We start from the raw sequence: 16,703 nt of genomic DNA on the forward strand, positions 1-16,703 counted from the left end.
TGCTGTCCACTAGCTGTGTGACCTTGGGTAGCTGACCTAACCTCTCAGAGCTCCAGTTCCTTCACCAGGAAGATGGGAATCACAGAACCTCTGGCATAGATCTGCTCTGAGGACAGAATGGGCTAGAGTGGGGGGCAAGGGCTGGATGGGGCCTCCCTTTAGATGGCAGGGGGGACAGAGCTGGGACATTGTGCACTGACCTTTCCCCCTTCCTTCCTGAAGACAGAATCCCCATCTTGCTCCTGCAAAACTGCTGTGACCACAGGGGACACTGGGCCCTTCTAAGCACCAGGGGATGAATCAGGCCATGCTGGTGGTAACCCCTCCCTTGCCACGTGACCAGCTGAGGCGCTGACCTGTGTGACATCATCTGGCAAATGAAATGTGAGGGGAGTTTGCTGGGGTGGGATTGGGAGCACTTCCAGGAAGGTTTTCTTCACTTTTAAAAAGAAACAAGGCAGATGTTTCTACTTTCCTCTGCCCATTTAAAACTCATGCAGGCGCTCTGACCTGAGGCAACACTTCAGGGGCGAGTGTACAGGTAGGTGTGGGAGGCCAGGACTGGGGAATATGAGCCGTCCGGGCTCCTCTGACCAGCCACGTTCAACCAGTCATCAAAATCATTAAGACAAATCAGCTGTCCTCTGCAATATAGCCTTCTGGCTACTCTCAACACCGGTCAGTATTATTATTCAATGGCAAAACTTTATTGTAACAAGTGGTATTTATATCACTCACTGTCTGAGGTTCTGGGCACCAGTAGTTCCTGTGGGATGTGACAGTGATTTCTCCCAACTGAGTCCGGAGGCCCATCGGGACGCCCGGGCACGGGGTTGGTGCTGGCTCCTGAGAGGTCAGTCTCCTACAATCAGAAGAGCCCCCCAGAGGCCAGAGTGCTGCCTGTATATATCCGCACCCTCCAGGGGTTGCTTTGGTTTTAGGGTTTTTTTGGCTAAATGTATATACATTGCAATGCTCAAATCTACACCTTTATCAAGATATAAACATGCCAACATCTGCCCACAAAAATAATTTTTTAATGGGTTTCAAAGATTTGAAACTTCATTTTTTAAACTTAAGCCTCATTTAGGCCTAGTTGCAGGTTCAAAGGAAAATATAGAACAAAAGCAACTCCCTATTCCCTGCAGGTTAATACAGGCCAAAACGGAGGGGTTTTCCTTTGTTTTCCGTACTCTTAGCTGTCTTCTGAAGCTCTCGATCTTTTCTCCAACAACTCATTTTTAGACAGGAGCCCAAGCACCACCCTTGGTCCCCAAAGAGCCTTTTGTGATGTCACGTGTAACTTCAAAGTGGTAATGCCCGTAGGGGCTCCAATGCTTAGCTCTCCTGCCACGAGATCACCCACTTAGATAACAACCCCTGTTTTTAATAAGATGACTTCACTAAAAACATGAGCAAAATCTAAGCCAACTACAGCTACCTTGGAGTGAACACGTTAACTTAACGTTGAAAAATCTTCTGGCTGTACTATAACTAACCATCCCATAGTGTTAGCTACTTTCATTTAAAATACTATTTTTAGGGGCTTCCCTGGTGGCACAGTGGCTGAGAATCCGCCTGCCAACGCAGGGGACGCGGGTTCGAGCCCTGGTCTCGGAAGATCCCACATGCTGCGGAGCAACGGGGCCTGTGAGCCACAACTACTGAGCCCACGCGTCTGGAGCCTGTGCTCCGCAACAAGAGAGGCCGCGGTAGTGAGAGGCCCGCGCACCGTGATGAAGAGTGGCCCCCGCTTGCCGCAACTAGAGAAAGCCCTCGCACAGAAACAAAGACCCAACACAGCCAAATAAATACATAAATAAATTTATTAAAAAATAAAAAATAAAATAAAATACTATTTTTAGAGCTGGAGTTTCATCCACGCTGGTGTGGAATGAAGACATTAGAAATGTCTTAACAGGACCTGAAGATAAGCCAGAGGTGACCATGTTGGACTTATTCACAGTGAAAATCTTCCCAGGTCGAATGATGTTCCCCACCTGGACCTGTTTCCACAAGGCTGCTTTAGGACACTGACATCTGGATGGTGAATTTCACTCCAGCCAGCTATTCTTTTCATGCTCTGCCTTTGCTCTCTCTTCACGGGGCTACAGGACGGACTCTTTTGGCTCATCTGCCAACCAGTTTGACAGATTTCTTTAGGTAGCGTTCTTAACTGGGGCCGTGTGGCAACGTCTGGAGACATTTGGGATTGTCACAACCGGGAGGTGCTGCTGTCATTTAGTGAGTAGAGGCCAGGGATGCCGCTCAACATCCTACACAGGGCAGCTCATCACAACAAAGAATTATCCGGTTCAATAGGTCAGTCGTGCTGAGGTCGAGAAACTCTAAGCTAAAGGAACTGGTTGTCGGATTTGACTGACAATTGACTTTGCATATTGTGTAATGGTTAAGAGCACAGCCTTTAGCATCTCAGAAACTGGCCGAGTTACTTACCAGCCATGTGGACTTGGGCGAGTTTGCAAAATCTCGCTATAGGCTCATCTGCAAAATGAGGACTGATAGGGTCGTTGTGAGGATTAGCTGGGATAAACATTTGTTCACGGCACAGTGCAGTGCCCGGCAGGTGACTAGCACGTAACACATTCTAGTAGTGATCATGCCCCCCGCCCTTGTTTTCTTCCACTTTCTTAATGATGTTCCCATCTCTTTCTTCCACCCCCATTCTCTTTTTCTTCCCTCCTCTCTCCTCACTTATCTTTTACTACTGCCTCCTCTTGCCTATTTCCCTCCCTCTCACTCTCCACCTCTCTCTGTCTCTCCCTCTCTTTCTCATTCTCTCTCTCTCTCTCTCACACACACACACACAGACACGCACACACACAGCTGCACCTTTAGGTTTCCAACATAGAAGGCAAATATGTAACCTTCAAAATCACTAACATCAAGTAAATTTAATTCCTTAAAATTAATGGGGACAGGGGGAAGGGGTGTTTGAAACCCTGGTCAGATGGTGATCATTTATATGCACATGATCAATTCGCTGGTCCAGTCAATTTGTATTTTTAGCCACATGAATGACCAATAATAAAAAAAATTAATCGCACCTGCCATGAAAATATTTGAAGACACCAAATTTTACAGCAGTCTATATATTATAGTCAAAGATCTGGGCAAAGCACTGTGATGACCAAATCCATCTTGCTACACCTGCAGGGGGAAATGATCTATTTTCCAGAGACAACCAGGCCTTGGTGACTTGTCATCGCAGGGAGAGGCAGAAGCCCTTTCTCGACTCACGGCTCTGTCACTGGGTGACCCTGGCGCAGGCTGTGGGGTCTGGGGTGCCTGGATCAAATCTCTAGTGAGATGACCTGTGACACCAATTTGTTCACGTGCGTCGCCTCTTCCATGGCCAGCTGTTTCCCCTGGTCTCCAGCTGTGTCCCACGCGCCATGCTTTTTTACCACGTCCGGCCTTGCTCCCTCCTCTGCGTTCTCACAGCACCTTGAACACACTGGCTCTACGTACACATCACATGGTCCTAAAATTACCTGGCCACATGTCTATCCCCCCAACACTGTGAATTCCTCAGCGTGTCTGTTCATCTCCTTCAGCTGCGCATTCCCAGCACCAATCACCTTGCCAGGCATACGTGAGGTGCTCCATAACTGTTTATCAAATGAATAAATGGAGGCGGCTTCTTCATTCGGAAGGGCCCCTGCAATCCTATTCACTGTTAGGACTTAGCTCAAAGGCCACCTTTTCCCCGGAGCGCTGCAGGTCCTGCCATCAGAAGCAGCCACGGGAGCTGTTCCAGCGCTTAATTCTGCTTTGTGTTCGCATCAGCACCCACGGGTCAGCCTCTGCCATGAAACTGTGAACTCCTGGTGGGCAAGGGCTGCGTCCTGCTCATGCTGTATCCTACCATCCGAGGATGTAGCACAGGGCCTTTCACAGAGTAGACACCCAGCAAATATTCCCGGCGTGAAAGAGTAACGCATCGAAAGAGGCAAATGCTCTCTCGTTTGATGCATTTTGATGGCATGATTTGAGAATCGGTCATGCCTGCTGGTGAGAAATCTCACTCTCGCTTGTCTAGACCTCAGATCCAAGTAAGCAGTATACAGCCCCCGAGAGCTGCCTCTCCTTACTGAGCCTCCATGTATACACAGCTCTGTGAGAGGCACCTAAAAACCGATCCCCCGGCTCTGCTCCTGAGCTGTTGGCCCCCACTCCACCTTCCACAGGACCCAGGACGGGATACTCCAAAAGTAGTGATTTCCCATCCCATCCTACTGCCAACAGACTTCCAATTATGTTTGCAGTGCTTATTATCAGTCTTGATAGGATGTTGATGAATGGCTGCTGAAGTAATAACCTGTACAAGCTTCTGAAGGGGAGCCTGCCTTCTACACATCAAGAATCTTGAAAGTGTGTTTACTGTGACTGAAAACACAATTCCACAAACATACATCTTCCTCAAAGTGCTATACAAAATAGTAAGCTAACAGGGGACTGTAAAAATAAACTACAGTCCATCCAGAGGACGGAATACCATGTAACCATTAAAAATCATGTTCTCCAGGGATATCTGCAGGTGGGAAAAATGCTCACAATCACTTGTTAAGTGAAAAAGCAGGTCACAAAACCCCATGTGCCTTGAGCCTATTTTCTAAATTTACTGCATGCGGCCAAAAATCCCTGGAGGCAAGTATACTAAAAAAATGTAAACAGTGATTGCTTCTGATTGGTGGGATTATGGATAGTTCTTATTGTACTCTTTCTATTTTGGGTATTATTTCTTTGTTGTTGGGGGGAAAGAAGATATTTGGAGAAGCCACCTGATTAGTTCTGACCAATGGCTCCCTTCACTCCAACCCCCCCACAGGTGCAGAGAGCCGAAAGGATTCTGGCCTTGGCCCTAGTGGAGGCCCGCACCTTGGGTGGACCATCCAGTCACCACTCATCAGCTCAAAAATGGACGATCCCAAGGGAGCCAGGGGACTTGTGTCACCCAGTGACGACAGCCCTGGGGAACCCCTCTGTGTTTTCCCTGACTCCCTCCCCAGTTCTATAAATCACAGAGAATCTGAATCTCCCCCATCTGCCCTTGTACAGTTGAACCCTTGCCTGGGGTGAATGAAGTGACCATTGGCAAAATCCTAATAAAGAAGACGACTCCAGGGGTCGGAAACTCGCTGTCAAAGCCTGCAGGGCTTTCACAACTAAATCTGACAGCCTAACGCAGGAATCTGGAAGAACCTTCTAGATAGAGCTGAGGGGCGTCAGCAGTGCTACTCCTTGCTGTTAGAGCCAGCTATGCCACAAGAAGGGACAGCCCAGATGTTTTAAAGCACACATTGTCTCTCCCAGGTGCCACCACCTTTACTCCCTGAGTTGCCTTCCCTTCCCCTGCTCTCCTTCCATCCAGGTCTGAGCTGATGTTCAGGCCCGTGCACTGTGGAGGATAGAGAGTATTTCCTCTTTGGGCTGCCCCAGTCCAGCTCTGGCCCAACCCAAAGCAACAGAGAGCAGACAGCACTTTGCGGAAGACCTGGATCTGATACCTCCTCTGCCACGTCACCTTCCTCGGCTTCTGTTTCTCATCTACCAACTGAGAAGCAGAATTTTCTAGAACTTTTTTTTCTAATTTGTTTTTCTCATTTTTTGGCCACGCTGCACAGAATGTGGCATCTTAGTTCCCCGACCAGGGATCGAACCCACGTCCCCTGCAGTGGAAGCGCAGAGTCTTAACCACTGGACCACCAGGAAGTCCCCAACTACATGCAAGCTAGACCAGATAAAATCAGAGGTGCTCTGGTTGAGGGGATAGAAGAAGAGGCAGAACTCTGCTTTCTCACCCTCCCCAGCACAGACCCGACACCCTCCCGAGGAACTGAGGCAGCTTGGAAGGCACAGACCACATGATCTCTCAGGTTCCCCCTTTGCCCACACTCCTAAACCCTTCGATTCTCTGAGTGCGATGCAAGCTTACCGGTCGACGGCAATGACCCCGAGGGTAAGCATGCTGGCCGAGCTGATGAGCAGGTAGAGGAGGGCCGAGAAGTTGCACCAGACCACACCGAAGATCCATTCCCTCCGAATGGAGCTGGTCGCCACGAAAGGCAGCACCAGCACGGACAGCAGGAAGTTGGACAGGGTCAGGCTGAAGACGAACTTGTTGCTGAGGGTGAGGAGGTAGGACTTCCTGTACAAGGTGACCACGATTACCAGGTTGCCCAGGCAGACGAAAACGGTGATGACGACAATGGCGATGAACTCGGTGACGACGCCGCCCCCTTGGCCACCGTCCTCCTCGGTGAGGTTACTCAGCTCCTTCCTGTGGCTGAGGGAGGAGTTGAGGCTCATGGTCAGTGCGCCTCGGCGGGGGGTGGGCAGAGCATGCTGGACGACTGGAAAGACAAGACCCAGAGACAGGAGAGCAGTCATCAATCCATAGCGTGTGCACTTTACAGAAGCGCTGCAGAGGCCCCAGGTCACCCAGCCGGTCGTCCCCACGCAAGCTCTACACAAGTGGCCAGCTTTCTACAACCGACTTTCTATGCGACTCACTGTGTCCCTGTGAACAATGCGTTCCCCCAATCTATTTATTTATTTATTTATTTATTTATTTAACTTTTGGCTGCGTTGGGTCTTCGTTGCTGCGTGCGGGGGCCTCTCTTGTTGCAGAGCACGGGCTCTAGGCACACGGGCTTCAGTAGTTGGGGCACACGGGCTCAGTAGTTGTGGCTCGTGAGCTCTAGAGCACAGGCTCAGTAGTTGTGGCGCACGGGCTTAGCTGCTCTGCAGCATGTGGGATCTTCCCACACCAGGGCTCGAACCCGTGTCCCCTGCGTTGGCAGGCGGATTCTTAACCACTGAGCCACCAGGGAAGTCCACTCCCGCCCCCCGAGTCTAAACCACCCTATCCATTCTCCCCAGGACCAGTGGTTCAAAACCTGTAACGTACCTAAGAATCACCTGCAGTACCAGCTCAAAGAGCTGATTCTTGGGCTCCATCCCTAGAGATGTCTGGTCCCAGAGAACAGAGGGACAGCCTAGGAGTCTGCATTTTAGACAACCACAGGGCAGGTGATTCTGATTCAGTCCACCTGGTCTAGGCGGACTGCTGCTTTTGACTCCTGCAATGCAGGGTGGACCCTGAATCGGCAGCGTCAGTATCCCCCGGCGCTTACTAGAGACGCAGAATCTCATGCCCGCCTCTGAACTGCTGAATCAGAACCTGCACGCTAATGCCGTCCCCAGTTGATTCATGTGCCCATTAAAGTTGGACAATAAGATTATCATAGGAATCATTCTGAGATCCCTAAGCAGGGTTTAAACAAGTACAGTTCATACTGAGACGTCACTACTGCTCTCATCAGCCACGGTGAGGGAGGGCAAGGAGCCGACACTAATGATAAATGGGTAAGAGGAGGCACAGTTTGAGGTCTTTGCCCACAAACACCGTTCTCAACAAGGGGCAGTCCCTGCTCTTGGGACGCTGGCTCCGGATCTTGGTGAAAACTCAAGGTTGACACATTTTAACATTCAATCCTACAGACGAATGTTTCTCCAAAATTTTCATCTGCTTGAATCAGCCAAAAAAATCCCACAGATCACTCTTGTTCCCAGAAAAGAGAATACACCGGAAAGGAAGGAAAGATTGCTTCCCCCGAGCCAGAAAGCAAGAACCCTGGTGTCTAGACCGCCTACACACAGCAGCAGAGCCTTCCCTTCGGCGCCCGCCTGACCTGGCACCTCTGTCCAGACACCTTTGGCCACAGGGAGCTGGTAGGTGAGGAAGGCAGTTCTTCCTCTTCCCAGCAGCCCTAAAGGCCAGTTAGAAAGTCTCCCTTTACCAACAGGCGCACTTGTAGGTCACAACCACAGATGCTGCGAGCTTGAGTAACATCAAATAATTCTAATCCCTCCTCCCCTTGACAGCCTTCCAATACTTCACAGATTACTTGCTTTCTTTTCTCCAGATTAAAACCCCCAGGTTCCTGATGTGATTTCTAGACTCTTTACTAACTCAGACTCCCTGCTTTGGACTTGCTCACGGATGTCAATGACCCTTTTGATTTGTGGACCCCAAAACTGAACGTACCGTTCTGGACATGGTCTAGTAAGTACAAAAAGGGGCAATTTTCTCCATGATCAGGATAATCTTCTGATACTATTCACTCTAGGAGTGCATTTTCTTTTGGCAACCATATTACCCTGCTGGACTTACATAAATGTGTGGTCAATTAAAACCCAAAGTTTATACACATTTGAGTTTCTGTGAAGGCAGGTGTCCCCAGGCTTAAATTTATGGCATTAGTGTTTTTAAGCCTAAATACAAAACGTTATATCTACTAAATTTTACTTTGTGCCTTTTGGCCCGTATTTCCAGGCTGCTAAAATATTCTGAATTTTGATTCAGTTATGCAATACGTTAGGTACTCTAGCTTTGTGCAGTAAATATACTTTAGAATTATGCCTTCTATGTCTGTGTCTTTGTAAGCTTATTTCTGGGTTTTGCTTTTATTTTTTGAGTTCTGAATTTTGTTCACTCTTATAAGTAAATTATTAACTGGTGTCTCAAAATAAAGTCCTACATAAGCATGTTATACTTAACTGCCTAAGTGATAATAGTGTGGTAAAGAAAACAAATTCTGAGTCGTTAGACAAATGACAAAATGGGAGAAAATATTTAAAACTTATATCACAGAAGGACTAATCATTCTAACTTAAAAATAAAGAGAGAAAAAGATAGAAAAGTGAGTAAAAGACATTTTTAAAAATTGTAACTATATGAGATGACGGATGTTAACTAAATTTATAGTGGTAATCTTTTTGCAATATACACGTAAGTCAAATCATCATGTTGTACATCTGAAATTATACAATGTTATGTGTCAATTATATCTCAATAAACTAGAAAAAAAAGAGTACACAGAAAAAGATATACCAATTGTACTTAAACACATGAAAAGATGCCCCATTTCTTCAAAATAAGAGGAATGCACTTTAAAACTACACTGAGGTACCATTTCTTTCCTTTCATGCCACTAAAGATTCAAAAGCTTGGCAACACTCACTGCCGGTGCGGCTGTGAGGAAGCAGGCATTCTCCAACACTCCACATGGGAACGCAAAATGTAACAGCCCTAGGGAGGGGGATTTGGCAATACCTAACCAAGCTGCACAGGCACAGAGCCTTTGATCCAGCAATTCCACTTCTAGATATTTATCCTGAAGACATAAGTTTGTAATATTAAGTAACAGATGCCCACGGTTATTTTATTCATTGAGGCAGTAGTTGTTATAAAAAGAAAATATGTGAGAAAAAGGGGGAAATAAAAATACATTTGCCCATAAAATATACATAAATATATGCTTACTTATACAAAAAGAAAAATAGGAAAGATAACCAGAAACAAAGATACAGATGGAAGTGGACTTCTCTCAGTATGTTTTTACAGTTTTGCCTTTTGAACCAAGTAAATATTTTACATACTAAAAAAGTTAAATAAAAATGGATGGGGCTTCCCTGGTGGTGCAGTGGTTGAGAGTCCGCCTGCCAATGCAGGGGACACGGGTTCGAGCCCTGGTCTGGGAGGATCCCACATTCCGCAGAACAGTTGGGCCCGTGAGCCACAATTACTGAGCCTGTGCGTCTGGAGCCTGTGCTCCGCAACAAGAGAGGCCGCGACAGTGAGAGGCCCGCGCACCGCGATGAAGAGTGGCCTGCGCTTGCTGCAACTGGAGAAAGCCCTTGCACAGAAACGAAGACCCAACACAGCCAAAAACAAACAAACAAACAAAAAAGAATATCTTTAAAAAAAAAAAATGGATGCAAAAAGTAGATATAAAATTGATTGCAAACTGAAAAACAATAAGCCTAACTATATATTAGATTGATAGCATAAATCATACAGAGAAAAGAATTAAGTCAAGTAGCTTTTAAATATGATATTTTGACTGTAAACTCTTTTTTATAGCTTTTTTTTTTTAAAGGATTTTCTTATTTATTTATTTATTTATTTTTGGCTGTGTTGGGTCTTCGGTTCGTGCGAGGGCCCTCTCCAGTTGCGGCAAGCGGGGGCCACTCCTCATCGCGGTGCGGGGACCGCTCTTCATCGCGGTGCGCGGGCCTTTCTCCACCGCGGCCCCTCCCGTCGCGAGGCACAGGCTCCAGACGCGCAGGCTCAGCAACTGTGGCTCACGGGCCCAGCCGCTCCGCGGCACGCGGGATCCTCCCAGACCAGGGCTCGAACCCGTGTCCCCTGCATTAGCAGGCAGATTCTCAACCACTGCGCCACCAGGGAAGCCCCTGACTGTAAACTCTTAATGGTACATATTATAAAGACAAGAGAACAACTAAGTTTACTTAGTAGGTTAGATGTTGTTAACGGTGTTTTAAGTTTACAATTCTTTTGAGTGTACAGCAACTGAGTATACATGCTTATGTTGGGAAACACATTTCTAATCACGGGAGAAAGGAGATACGAATTATAGAATAGAGAAGGGTGAGGAAGAACCCTGGGGTGTTAGCTTGGTTACTGCAGGTATCAGTATGAACTCACTCTTCAAATATAAATATAAAAACAGGTTCAAGGAAATTTCCCAGAATGCAGTCAGAAAAATTAAGAAATTAAAAATATAATACAGAAGGCAAATGAGAGAATGAACAGAAAGTACTTTATAAAGTATAATTACTTTTCCCAAGCAAAGCATAGTGTTCCCCTAATATGTCTTGTAATCACCAGCATGCTCCTCTTTTCCCCCACTGGACTGTTTGCTCCCTGGGAGTGAGGACGAACCATGCCTTTCATAAAAACACAGTACAGTTAAATATGGTTAAAACAGTATGTTTTATATTATGTGACTTTTACCACAATAAAAAAAAGAATGTGAAAAAAAAACCTACTTTTTGCCATGTGCAACAACATAGATGGACTTGGAGTCTATTACACTAAGTGAAATAAGTCAGAGAAAGACAGATACTATATGTTATCACTTATATGTGGAATCTAAAAATTAAAACAAATTAATGAATATAATGAAAAAGAAGCCAACTCAGATATAGAGAACTAGTGGTTACCATGGGGATAGGGGAGGGGCAGGGCAATACAGGGCTAAGGAATTAAGAGGTACAAACTATTAGGTATAAAATTAGCTACAAGGATATATTGTACAACACGGGGAATATAGCCAATATTTTATAATAACTATAAATGGAGTACAACCTTTAAAACCGTGTATCACTATTTTGTACTCCTGTAACGTATATAATATTGTACAGCAATTATACATCAATAAAATAAACACAAATAAAAGAAAAAATTTTTAAATGAAGAAAAAAAGGCAAATGAGACAGTGAACAGGAAGTACTTTATAAGATATAATTACTTTATCCAAGCAAAGCACAGTGTTTCTCACTTATTATGGGGATCATTTCTGGGAACATGGTGAACTCAGCTGATGGGAACATCTTTCCTACTCCAAATTCATAGAAATGCTGGGTTAAATATGACCCAAAATTAAAAAAAAAAAAAAAAACCCAACCTTGAAAAAAGGGAAATCCATAGGTAACAGAAACGGAGAGAAAACTCAAAGGCAGAGTTGTAATCTCACAACTGTGGCCAAAAGGGTATTAGACCTAGTTCAAGACCCCTAGGGCTGAGTTTTTTTATGTGGGAGGATGACTTTGGGTTCCACAAGGCAGAGAACTGGAACCAATATCCTGCCTAAAGAGTGGGTTCTCGAAGGGCTGCCTCCTCCATGAAAAAGAATCAGAAAAACTCCTCTTACTGGCAAAGGGAAGTGGCAAAAACAGTCATTTACCTGAAGCTCTGGGTGGAGCACTGAAGTTTTTTTTTCCATGAGAAATCAAACATTGAGACGTGCTATGCTGATGAGGGTACCAAGCTTATGAATTCTGCGTGGTGCAGAAATCCAAGCTAATAAATTCATGCAAAAATTAACGCTGGCCAAAGTAAACACAAAGTGGCTCTGTAGTGAACTTCCACACTCACAAAACAAACATTTAATGAAAGTGAGTGCACAGCATTTGCCATGAGGGAGAATCCACAAAACAGAAACCAGGAGAATTGACATTCCCAGAACTTGAATTAATAGAAAAATATAAAAGAGACCATAACATAAATACAATTAAAAGCTTTAAAGGGAAAAGAGGTAGAAACCATAATGAAAGGATAAGACATCATGAAAAAAATAATAAGCAATTGTGAAAAAGAACCAAATAGAAATTCTAGAAATTAAAATTTTAGCTAACAAAATGTAAAACTCAATGGGTATGCAGAACAGCAGATTTAGCTAAAGACAAAGATGGTGAACTGGAAAACAGCTCTGAGGAAGTTACCCAGAATGCAGCAAAAAAAAGATTAAGAAAATGAAAATATGAAATAAAAGTCAAGATACATGAAGAGCAGGTTAAGAAGATTCAACATATGTTCAAAAGAAGTAGCATCAGGAGCGATTCGAGAGAAAGGGTAGCAGATACTGTTGGGTGCCTACCCAGCAACCAGTGTCAGGTTTTTTTCCCTTACTGGCAGACCTCTGACTTTGTTTTGGTGTCCAGTCCTCCTCCAGTGACTCAGAGAAGGTTGATCGGATCCCTGGTTCTCAGAGTCTTCAGTGGGCTAAACAAATCATTGTGTTGTCTTTCTCCTTGCAATTCTGGCATATTAGTCAGGAGGAGAAGTCAGTGGATTTCTGGGAAAAGCTGCTTTAATCTCACAAAGGCACTAGAAGAAAAATCTTTTCCTAATGGCCAAGAGAGCACAGAGCTGTGGCAGTCCCCTTGGGATCATTAGAGGTGCTAGGCCAACATGCTGAGCATGGCAGAGAAGAAAGCCTGGATCCTTGAGCTGCTGAATCAACAAATCCGGAAGTCACCTTCATCCTGGCTTCTGGTTATGCAAAGTAATACATTTGTAAAAATTATTTTTAAAGCTATTTTCAGTTAGGTGTCTGTTACTTGAGTCAAAAGCATCCAACTTACATTAAGGTGGACCTACACTGCCTACATTAAGGTTGATGCATTACTTAGAGGTATAATTGAACATTTTCTAGAATTAAAGAAACACATGAGTCCTTAGAACAAAAGAGCATATCAAGTTCTAAGGATAAGTCAAAAAAAGTCTATACCAAGGTGCATCACAACGAAAAATGACAAACACTAAGATAAAGAGAAAATGGTAAAAACAAATTTTCCTATGAAGAAGTAACAATTAGATAAACAGCAGACACGTCTTTTGAAAAAAACAGAAAATAGAGGCCGGAAAACAGTGGAATAATCTCTTGGAAGTGCTAAGGAAAAGAATTCTTGCCTTAAAGTTCTATAATACCATTCAAGAGAGGGCACAATATACTTTTGAGGCAAGCAGAGACTGAATGTTTACTAATCACTCCTTATCGAATGATCCCCTTAAAGATACAATTCATGAAGGAAACTGAATCCAGAAATAAGGAAAAGAAAATGGTAAATATATGGATGAATCTAAAATCAGAACTGCAAAAAATTAAATTTTAAAAGTTAAACATCGACAACAAATTTTATAAAAATAGCTAACTTGGGAGCTTTGAAAACAAGATGAAATGAAAACACTAAGCAAAATGGAAGCTCTTAGAGGTATGACTGGAGTAAAAATATTCCAAGTTAGTTTGTACTCAGGGCAGACTTGGTTATGGCTGTTTTCCCAGCACCTGGACAAGTGCCTGGCACATAGTAGGTAACTCAATAATTATTTGTTGATGAATGACTAGCCTTCAAAACTTGGTCGTTGTTAAGCTGAATATGAGTGTTAACGTTATAAAGGTAGCCACTAAAAGAATAAAAATAGGATGCAAAACTTTCAATCCAAAAGACGGTGGGGGTGGGGGGAGGAATAAAGTATTACTTGACCTGGTGGCTCTCTAGTGGCCCTATTAGCAGGGACACCAGTGAACGGCAGAATCAGAGAGCCCAGGGCTGGGTGCAATCCTTGAGGTCCTCGGCTACAACCCTCTCCAGGAGGCGGGGGGAACGTGGTCAAAGAGCTGACCACCCAGGGAAATCCAAAGCCCCAGCCTCCCCCAGGAGGCCTGGAGAGGGAAAGGCACAAGCCCCAGCAAATTCCCCAGGGGTGTACTTCAACAAGAGAGAGGATGTGGAATGTCCCAGCCAGGGAAGGCTTCCTGGCAGGTGGCCAGCTTACCCAGGGCCCACTGAATGGAAGCGAATTCAAGTGTGACTCACATTACCACTCTCCTGGCCAGTGCTGCTGCCAGACACGAAGGTGTTTCAGACTCCCACACTCTCCACGTCCTGCCATGACCAAATCACTTTACACCACTGGAACATGACTGAGGTTTGAATAAATGTATAGGAAATTATTCCTGGGAAAGAGAGCCAGCCCTCTCAGTCAGGTCACCAGGGAAGGCTGGACGTGCGTGTCCTTGTCTTCACTGTCATGGTTCCAAGTATCAGTCAGTCCTCTTTGGGAACTGCCTTCAGTTCTCTTGAATATTCCCACAGACGGTGACATGTCCGCCGGATTAGACTACTGTCAACAGCTTCAAGTCATTCAAGCCAAATCTTGTCACTCGAGGGAGTGATCAATATCATTTTGGGTTAACAAACAAGGCAACACTATAGAATATTGAGACACGTATCTATTGTGCTTTATAAACTGGCCTGCATGCTAATTCCCAAGAAATAATTCTAGAAATGCCTTGCTTTGCAAAAACAGAATTACTACAATATAAAGGTGGATGCCCTCGCTTTCCCTTATTTAATTGTATAACTTTGGATATGTTCTAGTCCCACATCATATTTTTGCCTAGAACTCTGATTTTCATTGACCTACAGTGGACTTTTTTCCTGCTCATATTGCTGTTACCCTATACTTGTCAGAGGTTGTGTGGCATGGTGGTTAAGTGTATAGACTCTGAAGTCTGCCTGGGTTTGAAGCCCAGCTCCTGTAAAAAAGAACAGTGTGTTTATTTGTGTCAAGTGCCTAGAACAGCATCTGGCACACAGTGAGCTTTCACTTCATATTATGGCTTCTATTTGAAGCATTCACCCTGATTTTACTTTGGGAAAGGACCCTTCCCGTATTCTTAGGCCATGGTCACATGACCCAGGACTTTGGCTGGAACAGCCGGAGGACAGACTAGCCTACCATGGGGTTGGTAGGCTGATATCATGAGCCTGGGGCTGCAGCAGCTGGCCATCTCGGACACTACATGGAAAGTGCTTACAGGCAAATAAAGGTGAGAGAATGAGAGAAAGAGGGAAAGAGAGAAAGAGAGCAAGAGAGAAAAAGAAGGGGGCAGGGAGAACATGCCAATGAATCCATTCACAAATGCTGATGAAATAATGTGTGCTTCTGAATTTTCTTGTTCTCCTCCGTTATATGAGCTGGTGAATTTTCTCCTTCACTTATGCTAATTTGGCAGGGTTTCTTTTACTTGCAACTTAAAGAATCCTGACTGATACTCTGATACACCATGATCTGCATATAACACGTCAAGACCCCACCTCTTTGGACACTGGTACCAGGAACCTTCCGTTTCTCAGGATTAGGCCGACTCCTCAGGCACAGCTCTGCCTACCTCAGCCTCCTGCTCGAGACCTTCTTATCCTTTTCTTCTTGCCACGGACCACGCCATGGGACCACGGACCCTAGTATGGTGGAGTTTCTTCACATGGAAGCATAGAGAAGCTTTTCACCCCCCCAGAGTATATGTAGTCTCTTGGGGATCAGGAGGTCCGTGACACCCAGTCAATAAGCCGCTACAAGGAAAAGGAGGCCTCACTCACCCGCACAATGCCCATTACAAATGGGGCCATCAAACGGGCAGCCTGAGAGGCCACAGACAGCAGGCCCAGGCTTGGGTCTGTGTTGGGAGACCATGCTGGTCAGAGGACGCAGGACTCTTGGCACCTAACAAGGGCGCTGGACATGACATACCTGACCTCCTCAAAAGTCTTCTCCAGAGCAAATCATTTTTTAGTGTAAGGTTCTCTTCTGATATCCTTAAATATACCCAATCAGGGTAGTGGCTCACTTCCTCCTCTGTGGCCTCCCATTTTTACGAGGAGCTGAGCAGCCTAAAAGCTGGGACCACCAGATGCCCTCTTCTAAAGAAATCACATGCCAACAGGTAGGTACGTAAGATGTTCGAATAAACAATCCTCCAGGTGAGGGAATGTTCCTAAAACACCACTTCAAATAAGTTCAGCTGAGGTCACTGTGATGCTATGTTGGCCATATTCTCAGGGGCTCTTCATCTCAGCAGCTCAAAGCATTTTATACACATCAATCACCAGCTGGAGCAGTTGAGGGGGTGGAGTTGGGAGGAAGGTTCAAATAACCATTTGATTGGCACTAAGGTAACTGAGAGAGACAGTGAACCCCCCATCCCACCCACACACCAGACCACACAAGTCGTTGAGAGCCGGAAAGAGATCACAGAATCCCCGGTCTCCTTCCCTGCATTCCCTCCATCCTTCTCTGGCACACACATGAAAGATGGTGGGTGCAGTGACTCAGCCTCTGCAACCCCAGAGGGATATGCCCACTCAGCCAGTCCAGGGTCTGTTACAACGTACAGTGCTTTGCTCTTGTCCCCACAAGGACAAGAGCAAACCTAGTAATTTCCTGGTTTGAAACCTTTCACTTCACCTGTAAAGCTGGTCCAAGCCCTGGTCTGTTTGGGAACATGCACCAGAAGATGGAAAAG

General features: G+C 45.3%; 1 protein-coding gene across 8 annotated transcripts in view; it reads right to left on the minus strand.

Annotated features, from left to right (window-relative positions):
• Positions 1–16,703, minus strand: part of GPR161 (G protein-coupled receptor 161) — a 55,822-nt gene that overhangs the window by 22,631 nt on the left and 16,488 nt on the right. For all 8 annotated transcript variants that reach the window (XM_057552716.1, XM_057552710.1, XM_057552704.1 and 5 more), the window contains one exon: positions 5,960–6,377. In XM_057552716.1, coding sequence (XP_057408699.1) covers positions 5,960–6,377 — 418 coding nt within the window. The remainder of the gene's footprint in view (positions 1–5,959; positions 6,378–16,703) is intronic.

Source organism: Balaenoptera acutorostrata, chromosome 1 (genome assembly GCF_949987535.1).
Source record: "Balaenoptera acutorostrata chromosome 1, mBalAcu1.1, whole genome shotgun sequence".
NCBI lineage: Eukaryota > Metazoa > Chordata > Mammalia > Artiodactyla > Balaenopteridae > Balaenoptera > Balaenoptera acutorostrata.